Here is a 16,637-nt window from a genome sequence, read left to right as displayed (position 1 = left end):
CCTGACAATAATCTGACTAAAATGTCAAGGTTATTTTATACTACTGCACAGCAACACCCTTGCAACCGCACAGCAACATGTTAGGAACCATTCAGAACACCTTAGCAACTGCATAGCAACAACCTGGCAACAATTGCATGGTATCAACTTGTGCACTGACAAGCATCAATCACATGTTCTTCAGATAATGCTAAAATATATCTTGTACTATTTTATTATGTCCACCTGGATTTTGAGAGTAAACAGACAAAGCCTCTTGTCAAAACCTGGAGAGAGAAAAAAAATATATTTTTTATTTTATAAATGCAAGCATCAGTGTGTTTTCTAAGGATCCATTCTGATATGTTGACACACTTCTCCAAATAAAAGATTGTGGTAGTGCTGCAAATTAGACCTCTGGCTTGACAATTAAATTAGCTGCCATTGTTGAAGCCCTGGCTGTCGATTGTGATAAGCTGTTTTAATGAAGGCAGTGAAAGAGAGAGCAGAAAGCTCGAGAACATTTGTGTATGTGTGTGTCACACGGCTCAGCGAGTATGAAGAGATGTCTCAGAGGTTAGCCAGAAGAGCTATTCAGTGGAGGGGGAGACATGCTGCTTAGTGGAGGTGGAGATTTCAATCCTCTCATTAGAGCTGGAGTAATTTCCCTAAGACTAGAGAATAAAACCGCATGCATTTAATCACATGTTATACTGCCGTCTCATATTACACAGTGCCGTTTGTAAATAAACTAGTTTCTGGAACATATTAAGTTGGTTTTGTCATATTTGCATGTCAGTTTTGTTAGAAACAATTCAAGCAACAGATTTGCTGTTTCTCACAATATAATGTTCCACAAAGAAAATCAGGCAGGTTTTGAATCACATGAGGATAAGAAAATGATCACTGAATTTTACATTTTTGGGTGACTGTTCCTTTAAGTGTGGTGTGCTCATCACATTTCATGACCATGAATTTTTTGCACTATGCAATCTAGAAAAAAATGTTTTGATAGATTTCTGTAGTCTGTACTGAATTCAGTGTGCGGCCAGCCACCTTCTTGCTCGATGACCATGAATAAACAATGTTATTGTCACTGAGTGTGTGTTGTTGTGGCCATGACAACTTATACTAGTGAGAACCACTTTGATACCCGTTATCTCAGTTTAAACAGGCCGTCTGCCTTGTTTGCCATTTGAATTGCATTTAAAGAGTGTAATCAATGTAGCAGTGAGACAGTCCGTCTCTGATTGTGTATGTGTTTATTTCAAATCACTGCACAAAGATGACAGTACAATCACATCCCTGATTAATTATTAAATCCCCCTTACTGAAAAATGGCAGCCTATTAAGATATTAGCCAAGAAATCTCATCGGTATTTTTGGAATATTGTGATGATTGCATAGCAATTACATACAGACATTTCCCTACTAAAATAACATTCAGTAATAATAACACGGCTGTTTAATATTAAATTTAAGATCAGTTTGTATCCATTCATTCTCCTAGAGGTGTTGTTTACATAGTTGATTGCTTTTAAAATTTAACTTTTCTACCCATTTTAAACACTAAAGTGTTCTTATAAGGACTTTTGTTAATGTCAGTAAATAATATTTCCTGTTTGAAAGTAAAAACTAATGAACACAATCAATTCTATAGCCATTTTTTTTTCAATTCCTGAGGGGGTCAATTTCTTTTTCCCACATCCTTTGGCTGAAACAGGAACATCACCAAAACACACTATTTGAAAAGCACAGCTAAAAGTGAAAATTTTCATATGGTAGGTTTATGTTAAAGGTTTTACAATTAAAAGTTGTTAAAATATTTTTAATGAACTATATGTGCTGTTTTAGCCTGGCTTTCAAGTATACTGTAATGTTGAATGACTTACTTTTTTATCCCCTGAAATAAAATAAAAAAATCCATTTAACAGAGGAATCAGTATCACTGTTATCTGTGATACTGGCCTTTAATCATAGTACTAGTTAAACGATGCCTTTAAAAGAATGTTTCACATTCATTTGGGGTTTTAATATGAAAATATATCTGTGAATAATGCTAATTTTAATCGATTGACAGCCCTACTAATGATACATTTATTTCTTTGTTTCTTTCTTTTGTGAGTGTTTTTGCACATATTCTCTTTTGTTTATTATTTTCTCCACAGCTGTTTTTTAAAAGTCAATTATTAACACTTTCCCTTTTGTAGTGCTCCTGCCCACATAATAGGACGCTCAATTTCCTTGTGAAATGTTCTCAGAATTACAGCCAGCAATGCTTCTTCTCATTTAGATATCTTTTGGACTGTCTCTGTCTTGGTTTTTATATCTCTGCTTGCCTTTAATGAGGAGCAGTAATGTGGAACTTGTGTAGTGCACAGAGCCATATTCTGAATTTCATTGTGAATTGTCATTGTGGAATCATCCATCTGTAAAATCCATCGGCTTTCTCTGCATTGATTCTCCCACCAGACCTGAGCATCTTACACATGCTTCATCAGGACTGGATAAGGATGTCATATTATGCCAGCAAGGCATGAAGAATCCAATTGTTTGCTATATCTGTAGAAGAGCATTAAATGAATTTTCTCTCACAGGCGTGTTTGCTGCTGTTTTGGCTGACTGTGCCCAGTGGGGCTCTCGCTCTGATTCAGGCTGTTGCTGTAGAAATCTGGAGCTCTCAGCCTCGTGTTAATGTGTAGTGACAGGAATTCATCTCTACACTCGAGACTTCCATCTGCTGTTCTGAACAGGGAAATGGTTTTGTTATTAGTGGTCTGTTCTGTCAGATGCTTTGGCTGTGAATTCTCTGACTCTGCTGTGTTTTTTTAAATTTGCGTAACATTTGTTTGCTTGCCTTCGGATAATTTGTGATTAACATCAGAAAAGAATAATCCGGAAATAAATGGGTCTACAACGCATGTGTTTTATAATACAAGCTACGTATTAGCCAATCATATATTTTATAATTAAATTTTCAGCATAGAATGAGTTTAAGGAGCTTTTCTTTTTTTTACTTTATCAGACAATTTAGTTTATTCAGTCAAATTATTATTATTTTTACAGCTGGTTTTGTGCATTTGTCAATACAAAGTTTCAAACCTGCTTAGACAGTCGGCACAATAGCTGGTCTAAATTGTGGAAAAATCTTTTCTTGTTTTATTTGACAAATTCAGAGACCAAGTCTATATTCATTTATATTTCTTTTCAAAAACAGTAATTTCATCTTATACACACCAATATAATTTATGAACAATGTGCTTTTGAAGAATATTAATAATATAGTCTGACAAAAATGAGATTTTTTTCAGCTTTTTGTTTTAAAAGTTTTCTGTTGTTTTTAATGAAACCCACATTCAAGTGTTGACAAAAAAGGATTGCATGAAGCTAGAATAAAATGTCTTTAAAATGGAAAGAGTTAAAGTAGCCTACAGTTAAAGGTATATATTTCAAGTATAAAAAAAACCTAAATGTACTCCTATTTAGGTATTTATTATACTTAAAATATATACCTTTAACTGTAGTATACAGTAGTAGTAGTAGTAGAGTTAATGTGCAAATATATAAATAGTAAACTATAAGTATGATGTTATATAAGAAAACTTACATGTAGGATATACTTGCAGTATATAACTACTAAACTAGTAGTTTACTGAGAGTACACTTCACACTTTCTGAGAGTGTACTTTCATAAACTAAAAAATGTGCTACAAGTATTTGACTAGTATACCTGTAATGAATGAGGTCCACTGGAGGCAAGCTGGTTGAGAACCCAAATGCAACTTTACTTCAAAACATAATTAAACATAAAACAAAGGCATGGCAAGGCATTAAACAGAAACAAGAACAATGACAGGAAACCTGGAAACTCAAAACAAAGACAAGAAACATTCAATACTAGATAAAGACACAGGGCAAACATGAGGGCTTAAATACACAGACTAATTACTAGACAAGGGACACCTGTGAACAATTAAACAATGAACCAATAACAACATGACACATCAGACAAAGGAAGCAGAATAAAGTACTCAAGAGATCCTTGTTTGTAGACATACCATCATGTAGTGTTTTAAGGTCATTGTTAATTTAAAGTCTCTCTACATGTTAATGGGGTGAAATTTTCCTATGTTATGGCAGAAAAAAAAGTTAGACATAAGAGAATATATTGTAAATTACGTTATTACACTGTATTGGCTAATTGCTTTGGACAATTGACATAAAATCAAAAGGTTTTATCATGGTGAGAAAACACCATTAGAACTATTTCTAAATATGTTCTCTGAAAGGTCTTATCTTTACACAATTTAGATTCACAAGTAAATTTATCTTGTTTTCAGGATATTTGTATATATAAAAATATATAAATATGATATAAATATATGATATTGTAAAAGAACATTTAGCAGTGAACTGTAAACTTGATTTTGCTAAAACTATTTGGTGCTGCATTAAAATAAAAATCTGATTGGTGGTCTGAATGTTGAGTAGATTCAGCTTATTGAGCGATTTCTCACTCCTCCTGAGTTCATAAACATCAATAATTCTCAGTAACAGTAACAATAACACAGTCTCAGAGAAGATTGAGAAATATGTGTATTGCTCTTTCTCTGACCACAGGGTGTCACTGTGATATTTCATTGGTGGAATCCCCTGTCTACTGTTCTCATAATCTAGTGTTATGTAATCGTCATCCTTAGTACAGAGACTGAACAAGAATAGAGACTCCCACTCAGGCAGTGGGCCGTACTCTCTATTCTTGAAGATTTCATGACTGCGTGTTTATGTTTGGTTTCCAGTGCATGTGCTGGTGTGTGGTTTCTGGAGGAACAATATGTACAGTAGATATTTGAATATTAGTAAGCCTTTAGGACAGAACACATAATGAGTGTCATGATGACAAAAAATATACAGTTCTTTAAATCAGTGTTGAACTGTAATTGAAAAATAAATTATATTAAAAGGTTAACAACCTTAATGTGCTTCTTATCTAACATGTCTCATTGATTCAGTGTGATCAGTAAACCTCACAATAACTACAAATAAACATAATTTCACTTGACTTGTTGAGGATGTGTGCAATACTATGTTTCGGCATACAAAATGGGATAAACCCCTTACAGCATCCTAGACACCACCTAGCCATTATAGAAACCACATAGCATCACACTAACAACCACCCAGAACACTTAGGCAACTGCATAGCAACACCCTGAAAACCAACTAGAGACCAGAATATCTTGCAACATTGATAGGCTCTATTAACTTTGGCAAATATCAGCTACCATACATAGAACCATTGAACACCATAGTAATACGCTAGCAACCGCTCAAAACAGTTTAACAGTTGCATAGCAACACCTTGGCAACCAACTACAGACCTGAACGTCTTATAAACTTGACGATGGGCTCTATTAAAGGGGTGGCAAAACACATTTTTTCGAAGGCTTTATTGTGTTTGTGGGGTGCACTGTAAAATGTGTTCATGCTTCGTTTTTAAAAAATTTAATTATTTTTCATATATTTTACCTTTATTCTTCACTGCTCTGTCCCTCCTTGCAAAAACGGTCTGATGGTTTCCGGGTTCTATGAAGCCAGTCCCTCAAAAACACGCAATGGGCTCAGATTGGTTAGCTGGCCCAGTGTGTTGTGATTCGCTAACCGCCTAGTGCACGTTTTCCGGAAAGGTCATGCCCCGTACCTTTACCGGTAGTTTGTGCTTTGGTATATTATAAACGATGGCGTCAATAAAACTATACCAATTTGAGCCCGAATCGGACCCAGAGAATGTTAGTGAAGATGATCGAGCAGAACCTGTTCAAGAACGGCTGTTAAACGATGTTTCAGAAAGGTTTGTTTTTTGTTGTAAGGTTTGTTGAAACAAGAATTTCATATAATCGGTCTAACAAATTATACTACAGTCCTCAAAGGGATTTTTTTTTAGTAAAGACTGCGAATCTATAGTGATCGTTACTGACTGTATGGCACCGTTACTTTTGTATTTTTAGAACGATTGTAGCCAAATATCTGTCGCAAGAACTATTAACCCAAAACAAATACTAAACATTGGCTTTACAGTAAGTTAGCCAAATCAAACACAGAACCATGTTTAGCATGCCTGTAGATAAACAAGCATATAGATAAACATAAAAGCTCTAATCAAAGATTAATTTACACTAATTCCAAGTTCGCTGTTGAGATTATAAAAAAGTTTGTAACGTTTGGTTTTTGTCGGATAACTTTAAGTATGAATGAGCATTTAACTGGTTTGCAGAGCCAAACAGCGTTGTCATTTGTTTACTTCCTTGCTACAACGTACAATTAACAATACGAACTATTACAGGAAAACACATCGACGAAAAATAAATCATACTTACAGGTTGTGGCCCGTAAACAACAGCTTCTGTTTTTAAAGTTGGAACTGCTCCATCTTTCAGGACACGCCGTTGTGCGAATCCTGCATTGAGCTCGCGAAGATTGTGGAAGCTTTCCTCCGTAAAATGTGCAGCACAGAGAGCGAGATTTGGGTAATAATTAACCATTGATCCCTAACTCCCGCGACCCTAGGAAGGCTGAACAAAGTGGACCTGCAATCCGGATGGAAATAACAGCGTTTCGACGGCATTGCGGCAACAACAGCCTACTATACCACAACAACTCTTCTCCAACGCAATATAAGATGGCCTCGCACCCCTTATTTAGTATTCTCGGAGGAGGGGTTTATTGGGGTTAGTGATGTCAGCAAGTTAGAAAAGTGAAATCGTGTTTTACCACCCCTTTAACTTTGGCAAGTAGAAACTACACAGAACACCATAGCAATGTGCTAACAACCACTCAAAACAGTTTAACAATTGCATAGCAACACCTTGGCAACCAACTACAGACCAGAATATCTTAGAAACTTGAGGATGTGCTCTATTAACTTTGGCAAGTAGCAGTATGGTGACAGAACACCATAGCAATGTGCTAACAACCACTTGACAATTGCATAGCAACACCTTGACAACCAACTACAGACCAGAATATCTTAAAACTTGGGCAAGTAGAAACTACACAGAACACCATAGCAATGTGCTAACAATCACTCAAAACAGTTTAACAATTGCATAGCAACACTTTGGCAACCAACTACAGACCAGAATAACTTAGAAACTTGAAGATGGGCTCTATTAACTTTGGACAGCAGCAACTACACAGAACACCATAGCAATGTGCTAACAACCACTCAATACAGTTTGACAATTGCATAGCAACACCTTGGCAACCAACTACAGACCAGAATATCTTAGAAACTTGAGGATGGGCTCTATTTACTTTGGCAAGTAGCAACTACACAGAACACCATAGCAATGCGCTTACCATCACTCAAAACACTTTAACAATTGCATAGCAACACCTTGGCAACCAACTACAGACTACACAGTTCACCATAGCAATGCGCTAGAAACCATTCAAAACACCCTAGCGGCAAGCTGAATCATCGTTTTCGTCAGAAAATTGTATTCTGTGCTCACTCTGTAACTTAAATTAACACAAAACTATCACATTTAAGATACTTTATTGTAAATCTCAGGTTTTTGCTACACATTTACACATGGGGTGGTGATGGCGCAATGGATAAGACACATGCCTTTGGTGTGAGAGACCCGGGTTCGAATTCACTGTGAGACACCGATGTGTCCCTGAGCAAGACACTTAACCCCTAGTTGCTCCAGAGGCGTGCGACCTCTGACATATTTAGCAATTGTAAGTCGCTTTGGATAAAAGCGTCAGCTAAATGAATGAACAATGAATAAATGAAAAAAAATTAAAATTAAAAAATAAAAAATTATTTCTCACCTCACTTAAACATTTATTAATGCATATTATGCAGTTCTCTAAAATGCTTAACTTATACAGTCCATTATCTTCACCTTTCATCTCTCCATTGATTTCATACCGGAAAGGATGCTTTTCAGCAGCATTATTAAAATGTGTGGCTAAGCTTGATGTCTTGGTTTTGATGTGGTGATGTGATTCGGTACAGATACACTTCTGAGCCGGACTTGCGCAGTTGAGGCTGGAGAATCTTGATATTGAGCACTAAAGACTCTACGCGCCTCTTCAGTCGTGTGACAACCCTCATCGACGTCGTGAGCGCAAAAACGCGCGTCCGACAGCAGGTGTTTACGGATGCGACGCGCGGTAAAGTGAAGCATGAACTCGCGCTGACGGTACCCGTCCATCTCTCCTGCTAGTAACTTGTGAGCCTGAAGAATGGCAGGTGCCAAAAAAACCGAGTCGCCGTCCGAAATCGACCCGGACGGAAAGACCGAAGCTAGGAAATCCTTTGAGCAAATTTGGCTCAATTCGGCGGTGCCTGTTCGGACGATGGGTTCTTTTGAGAGCGATGCTGGCCAAAGGTACCGCAGTCCCGTTTCAGGCAGCATGTGTGTGTGTGAACACTGTTTGATAATAAAACTGCAGCATCCTCCAGCACGCGCCACATTCACTGAGAATAATTTAAAACGAATGAGCTAATGACGATGGTAGATGAAACGATCAAAAACCATATATTTCGTGTTTAGTTGAGCTTGCATGTAAAAGGTAGCGATTTTGTTCTAGTAGTCTTGAGCGAATCAAAACAGTGCATCTTTATTCGTTTTGATCATCTAATCAGGAATGTCATATCTGCGTGATTATGCTGTGGCAATATTAATCTGATCCAAAGATTACAAAAGCCACTTAAAACGTTTAGTTTAATATGACTGACAGGAGTGTGCTGCATTCAGCAATAGCTCTTTATTACATAAATGCAACAGCAACCCAGAAAGCTGAACTAGAAGAAACTTCTACTAATTTTGTGTCAAATAGCCTACTTGTTTAACAGTCAAATAAGATGCTTTGTGTAAAGGACATGATAGACAAAAGATTTACCTGCGGCTTTCAAAGAGCTGGTGAACAAGCAAACGGATGTATTTTCATAGTCACATTTGCTCTGTGTGGCCTTAATATCATATTTCATTTGTATTTATTTCATCAATACACCCCCATCCATTCATTTTGAATGCATGTTCTTTTTTACATCTCATTAATGAATATCATTTGATCCAACTGACAGATGAGCAAGCATAACTGTATTAAGTTTAAATAATTAAATTAAAGTCACATTTATTTAGCGCTTTTCACAATACAGTTTCAAAGCAACTTTACAGAAAATGCATGTGTCAACAAATTAGAGTGATCTGTTCAGGGTGACTGTGTCCAAGTTATGTATTTCCGAAATGTACATATTCAAATCATGCATAGCTAACAATGTATTAATTTAAGGCAGAAAAAATGAGCTCATTGACATAATGAATGTTGTTAACAAATGAATAGGGATATATAGAAAATGTATCATTGGTGCAATATTGGTGCAAAATATTACAACCATGGTCATATAATGCAGATTGTTGACTGGACAGACACTTGAGGCTTTCAAGCACACACTTATTAGGGTGTAATAAATCAATATCTCAGTCTAGATGCAAATCTCATCTCAATATGATGTTTTCATTATGGTTTGGTTAGGCAGATTAATCATTCACAATGCTTTTCTTTATCCTTAGTCCACACCCAGCTCTCATCTCACTCTACAGCTGCTCTCTCAATGTGAATTGAAACTCGATGGACCTAATGCAGCTTTCTACAGGGCTGGTTTCATATCTGTTCAATGATGTCCTCTAATGTAATCCACTCCAACTAACCATTCAGCTTATTGCCCTATTGTGTACTGTGATAATGGTGCACAAAGGCACTTGTGTTTGCAGTTGAGCTGAATATGAGAAATGAGCAATGGGAGAGCTGTAGAGTTGTGCAAAAATGTCAAAATAATTTTTATAAGGAGCACACAGAAAAATGTCTTTTTGATGCTTCTTTCAGTTTCCCAAGATTATTATGTTTTATTGCATGTCAACAATTGTGTATATAATGGAAATATATCTATTTTGGTAACTCTTTATTTGTCATTGTTAGATTTATTACATGTAGTTACTAAAGTAATAACTATAAATTATGCATAATTACATGCAACTAACCCCAAACCAAACCCTAGTCCTAACCCTAAGCACATGTAGTTACTTAATATTACTCAGTTCTTAAATGTATAATTACAGTTAAACAAAGACACCTTAAAACAAAGTGTAACTTTTATGTTTAATTATTTCATGTAATTATCCCTGCAATATTGTTTGTCAAGATAAAATTCAAAGTATTTTATCTGCAGTTTAATCCTCTCCTCTAAACCTTGGTCCTCTTGTATTACCTTATTAAAATTCTGACTTCAGACTTCTAATTTCAAAATGTGACTTGTTGTGATGTCTAAACTAGGGATGCACCGAAAGTTCGGCCGCCAAAAATGGCATTTTCATTTTTTTGGCCGATGCGCGGTGTGCGCGGTGTGATGCTCCACTCAATATTCCACTTTATGCACATGCGCTCAGCTCAGGTTATTTTATTTTATTGGCTTGTATTTTTTAAATATTCATTATCATTAGAATGACTGCATTTCATTAAAAAGTTAAAATAAATAAAAATAATTAAGCATATTTAAATTAAGAAATACATTTTTTTAAAAGCATTTTTGGTTTCAGTTTCGGCCCATAATTTTTATTTCAGTGCATCCCTAGTCTAAACCCATAAACCTGTGAAGGCCTAAAGGTAAATGGTCCACAGGTTTTTGGTTTTAATTAGTATTTATTGATCGTTTAAATTAAATATAATGTTAATGTAACATTCTCAGTCTCCAGGCCGTGAAATTAGGAAATTTGTCTCTGTCTCTCCATTGATCCACTCAGTGAATGCATCAACAATACTGTATAAATGTGGGCCTTTCTTGGCATTAGTTGCCAAGAGCAGACTATAAATAAGGCAGACTCTTACACAAGGATGAATAGGAATGTCAATTAACTTTTTTTTTTCTTACCATCATGAGGTCCAGTAAAAATAAATTAATACAAAAATGTTTTTACACAATACATAATAAAATGAAAAAAAATGGAGTTGCCTAGCTTTGCTCATAAAATGTAATGACATTCTGTTATATACAGAGCCCCTAAAGTGACATGGTGAAGGATAAAAATATGAGATGGGAGAAAAAATGATGTCAATCCCTTTGTGTTCTTTCGCAAAAGGTTTGCGTTCCCTTAAAAAACTTTCTGTTTGCTCGCAAAATGTTTGTGTTCTTTTGTGAGTGAACACAAAGTTTCTCGAGGATGCAAAAGATTTGCGAGGGAATGAAAAGGTTTTGCGAGTGAACACAAAATCATTGAAATATATTTTTTCCTCCCATCTTTCCATTACCATGTGCCTTTAGGGGCTCTATAGTTATGCGAAAATCTATAGTGTATTTTCATGTGGTCATTCAAATTCCAACATCATGGTGACATTGCTTGTTACTATGCTCCTTAAACATTAACTCATGTAACTCGTCAGTTGCATTGGAACTTTCTTGATGTCACATCATTTTTTTATGATAATGTGTATTACGTTTTTTTTTAAATTAAATTTATTTAATTAGTTTATTGATTTTTATTCATTCACATTATTAAGTATGGGAATCTGAAATACTTAGTACCAGAATTCTGCCTGAATTAGTTGATGACTGGTCTATTTCAAAATAATTTTTCAAAAGTTTAAATATCTGCACCTTTGACTAATGCAAAACGTACCACGACACAAATAGCCACCTCTGCCTTCACAGTTCTAAACAACCTAAATATAAAAAATAAAAAAACCTGAATGATCTAAAGTAACTTCAAAGCTACTTTTAGACCACTTCATAACATGTTTTGATTATACCGAAGGACATTTCTCTGCCCTGTCAGGTCTTTCTATTTCTCATTTCAGCACTTAGTGTAGACAGCAAGGAGTGAAAGAGAAATAAATAGTTTGAATGGTCAACTTTCTTTAAAAGATTACTCATTAATTGCCCATCATGCTTTTTGATAATACAGATGACACATTTTTGTGCTTCAAATATATTATTATTATTTATATTATTATTGTATTATATATATATATATATATATATATATATATATATATATTTTTTTTATATTTGTAATATATCATATAAAATTAAATATTTCATAAATTCCTTTGTCAAACAAGAGGCCTATGCAAGCAAAATTTGTTTAATTTATACAATAACAATACCTGCGCAGTCTGCTTAATTTTTAGTTTGACAATTTGACATGTATCACAATTCTTTCATATTGAGTCAATTTTTTTCATTTGAAAATGAGTCTTACATAAGTGCAGTACACAGTACAGTATATTATGAGCCAAAATATGAAATTTACACCAGTTTTCATATAATGACAGTGTATATGAATCATCTACAATTGTGCATTAATATGTCAACAACTCCCTTTCTGAGCTTTATATAGATCAGGTTTGTAAAAGAACTAGAGCTTCAGAGCACCTCACAGTGAGAGAATGTTTCTGAGGGTACTGTGAAATGCCGTGGTGCAGTGCAGGTTTTGTATTTGTACTGTATGTAGGTGTAGCTTTAGACGAGCAAAACATCATTGAGTCCGACAGCAGGGACTCAAGAGTCTGAAACCAAGACCGAGCACCATGTTCCTTCCTTGCACACACTATTTCATCAGCCATATACATGTTATTTTTGTGAGTAAGTAGATATCCTACATCAGTGGTTCTAAACCTTTCTGACACGTAGGCTAGACCTCACTGTCGGTCAAAACAATATTGTCCCTATAAAATATATTTTCTGATGTAATTATGACAAAGCTGTTTGTTTTCAAATAATTTTTTAAATAAAATAAACTGTATAATCTTATATTAAATTGATTAATGATTCATTTTGTGATTTCAGAAATTTCATGAACTATGTTCTTCAATAAAAAAATAATACTTATAGAGGGGACAGAAAAGATTTGACATCTTGATAATTTTTTTTTACACTTTAATTTAGATTAAAATTTAGATTTTTTGAATATATTAATAATTGTCATTGTACATTTTTCTGCCTGTTACATTTTATATACTGTAAATACCTAATGTTTGGTGGTAAGGGTTCAATTAACAGGCTGCTGAGCATGCTCAGTTTGATCACTGATGATGCACTCAATTTGTGTGAGCATGTGGACTCATGTTTATTATTTAGAAATAATATATGTTTTAGCCTTATCTAGTGTTTTTTTGTTTGTTTTTTTGTACTGTATTTCACTGTTAAAGTTGTTTCAGGTCATCATTAGAGTATAATTATTGTTCTCTTTGGTGAAGTTTCCTCAATTTCAGTGAGTATCTGCAAATTGTTATGGCATATAAAAGTAACTCTATATAACCTTTTCACTTTGTCCACCAAAAGTTAGAAAAAATAAGTGCGTTTTATGTCACTATTGTAAAATTTTAATGCTCAGCTTAGTGTGAAATGCGAACTTATTAAACTTGGATCGACAAGTAAAAACATTTTTATTTTGAGTTGACAGAACTTGTTATATTGTTTGACCAACTTGCATTGTTAAGTGGATACAATAATCAGTGCGTTTACATGCACCGTCACAATGGGATTATAATGGGATTTTGGCAATATTGCAATTAAACTTTACCTCATGTAAACGCAAAACTTTGATCAACCTAATACGATTAAGCTCATAATCGTAGTAACCATATTAGCATTTAACTACATGGAGTACACCGATTTTAATCCCAATAAGTAGGCATGTAAACACCTTAATCACATTATTACCACTCTGACCAAAGTGTGCATGTGCTCCGTTTTATACGGATACTGTGTGTTGTTCACACAACTTCATGAATGAACTCCGTGACATTATTCTGAAGTTTTCTCTAGTTCTCCAAATCGCTAAACTCTGTCAACACAACTCACTGCGCAGTCTCTGCTCCGTATCTTCATCCAGACGTCCATAAAAATGTATTTTGAATTTGATATGAGTAGATTAACATGCATACTGTATGCCTATCTGAGTGTGGTATAACCATATTTATTAGCGAATAATCAGAATAATGAAAATGAGAGTTCTCACAAAGAGTTGTGTCATGTAAACATCTTACTGTGATAAAGACCTGACTGTGATTATTAGAAATAATCACTTTATTTGGTGCAAATAAACAGTAAATTTGTCCATAAGTTGCGTTCCGTTTGGAGGGAACTTCGAACGCTGTGTCATGGTGTTGATGATAGGGGAACGCCTTTATCGTGCACTGGTGTCTGAAGCACGTGTGAAGTCAATGGAGGTCAGGTGACATCATCAAGACTAGAGTTCTTCCGGGGTCCACTTGGATCTGAAAACCTGTGGTTCGACCCAAGCGGGTTCAGGTCCAAAACTTTGACGAGTGCTTTGGACATGGGTCGGGTCTGATATTAGTGGCCACAAGTCTCAAGTAATTTAAAATAAATGAAATGAATGAAAATTTACTGAATGGACCTGAGAATTCTTTTAAACTATTCCATATAACTTTCAATTTGTTTCAGGCCGTTAACAATATTTTATTATTTAAATCAAATACATATTAAATTCTATGACAACATTATTATCTAGTAAACAATAGTTAGTTCTCTCTGAATCCACACTTCTACCTGGGATGGATTCTATGCACGGATGCTTCTGCATTTAGTTTCAGTTGATCCGCCTAATATGGGCAAATAAGAGAGAATAACCATAGTTTTTATGGTTAACCATTTATTTTATTTCCTCTTTAATATCCAAATGTGTTCTTGAATTGCTGTCCTCATTATCGCTTTGAGAATCAAAAGGCACCACTTTGACTGGTGAATATCCCTGAAGAAAACCCCAAAACAGCGAAATAATATTTAATTATGTAGATAATAAAAATGTAAAGGTACTTTAATCATCTTTTGGTCTGGTAAATGGGCCAAGGAGTAGATATCCTGTAGAGGAACTATGTGGACAGACCTTGGTTTCGACCTTGGATCCCCCACTTGAGGTATGTTGCTGTCGTTATTACGGTGAAGGCCTCTCTCCTAGAGGTCCTGGGTGACTGTCTAGTGTCTAACCCTATGGGGCTACCCTATCTGAGGGGGATTGGTTCATAGATTCTGGTCTCTCAATGTAGGTTGTTGAGATCATTTTAAATGCTGTAGCTCCCTCTAAAACGGTATGCTCTAAGGTGGTGTCTCGTCGCATCAAGTGTGACCATTTTAAATGCTGGAGCTCACTTTTCAAGGAAACTATGCTCTAAGGTGGCGTCTTGGACCTCAGCACCACTTGGACCCAGTCCACTTCCCGGTTGGTTCCTACTGGAACTTCTTTCAGGCCTGTTACACTCAAGTTTACATGGCTGCTATTTCGGCCAACCACAGGAGTTTCTATGGGGAGGCATCCCATGGTATCTTGTTTTTGCTTAATGCTAGATGGCTGAGGTCTATCTGCAGACTGTGAGTTCTTTCCCGGGACCTTGCTGTAGTCTTGGAAGGCTTTCAGATATTCCATTTGAGCCTCAGAAGAGTTTAAGACTGTAAAGGCTCTGTTATTGCTGAAAACTTTATAAGAGATTTGTACTGCTTTGGGGGGCTGCTAAGGCTCTGTTGCCACCAGGCAGCGTTTATTCTTTGCCTATGAGGTACCCAGCTTGGCCCACTCTACTTGGAATGTGGCTTCTTCTAATACACTTTTCAAGGGTTCATCTTTGCAAGATGTTTATGCTGCGGAATGGTGGTACTCTCTGCACACATTCATAAGGTTTTACAACTTGGATATGGATACAACCCCAGGCTCTCAGGTCCTGTTGGTTTAATTTATTTTGCTGGCCCACAAGGGCCGGTGCTTGTACATAATCTCACAATCTTGTTGGTTAGGCATTTTTCAGTTTGGCATAGGTATTAACATTCCCATAGCATCAACACCATGATGCAAAATCAAAATTCCCTTGAAAGGGAACATCTAGGGTTACATATGTAACTCAACAGATTTATCTTTTTGCGTGTTGATCATTTATTTGTTCATTTATTTGTCTACTTAATTTTTGCTGTTTATTAAGACTGTCAAATTAATTATTTTGAATAAAAGTAATTGCATTATATGATTAATTAATGTTATAATCAAAATGCAGTTCTCGAGTGAAGATACTTTATGGCATTACATTATTGTGGTGAAGTAAATCATTGACAATCCAAAAATTAGTTTATGTCAATGTAATTAAAAATGAACCTATTGCTGTTCTTTCCATCATCTCGCACCATGAGTGGCATATGTGTAGTACAATTATTTTTTGAAAGCACCTTTCCACGTTCTTTTAAGACACGAATAACTAAATTAACACATTTAATTAACAGTTTATCTATTATATTTTTCACATGGAAAAGATTGCTTGTAATGTTGTGAATCTATATCTTGTTTGAATTTGAACAGAAATCTTCCTGCAGTCTTGAATTACAACTTTAACTCCGCTGTCTGTAATTTTGAACCCAAAGACAATGATTAGCTGATTCGGGTGTGTGTTTATGTGCGTGTATGTAGTTCTAGGTTGTGGGGGCAAAAATTTCCCCAAAAGAATAGTAATACCAGAACTTTTTGATCTGGTGAAATGATGTGGTCCCATAAGAAAAACAGCTTATAAATCATGGAAAAACGCTTGGAAATGTTCGCAGCAGCAAAACAAGACTTAGCCCAGAGTGTTGTGTGAGTGTG

The 16,637-nt window shown here is 35.5% G+C and overlaps 1 protein-coding gene across 7 annotated transcripts in view; it reads left to right on the top strand.

Annotated features, from left to right (window-relative positions):
* kcnt1b (potassium sodium-activated channel subfamily T member 1b) overlaps positions 1-16,637 on the top strand; it is a 105,742-nt gene that overhangs the window by 19,615 nt on the left and 69,490 nt on the right. Inside the window, exon 1 of one of the 7 annotated variants that reach the window (XM_077231787.1) lies at positions 8,148-8,381. The exons of the other annotated variants lie outside the window; for them this stretch is intronic. Within the exon in view, the coding sequence (XP_077087902.1) occupies positions 8,236-8,381 (146 nt within the window). The 5' untranslated portion in view covers positions 8,148-8,235. Of the gene's footprint in view, positions 1-8,147; positions 8,382-16,637 lie in introns of those variants that run through there. 7 annotated transcript variants of the gene reach the window in all.

The sequence above is a fragment of the Siphateles boraxobius genome, unplaced genomic scaffold (genome assembly GCF_051911475.1).
Source record: "Siphateles boraxobius isolate OS27281-9 unplaced genomic scaffold, OSU_SipBor_1 16, whole genome shotgun sequence".
Lineage (NCBI taxonomy): Eukaryota > Metazoa > Chordata > Actinopteri > Cypriniformes > Leuciscidae > Siphateles > Siphateles boraxobius.
Note: the sequence above shows the minus strand (reverse complement) of the source record. Positions and strands in the feature narration are given on the sequence as shown.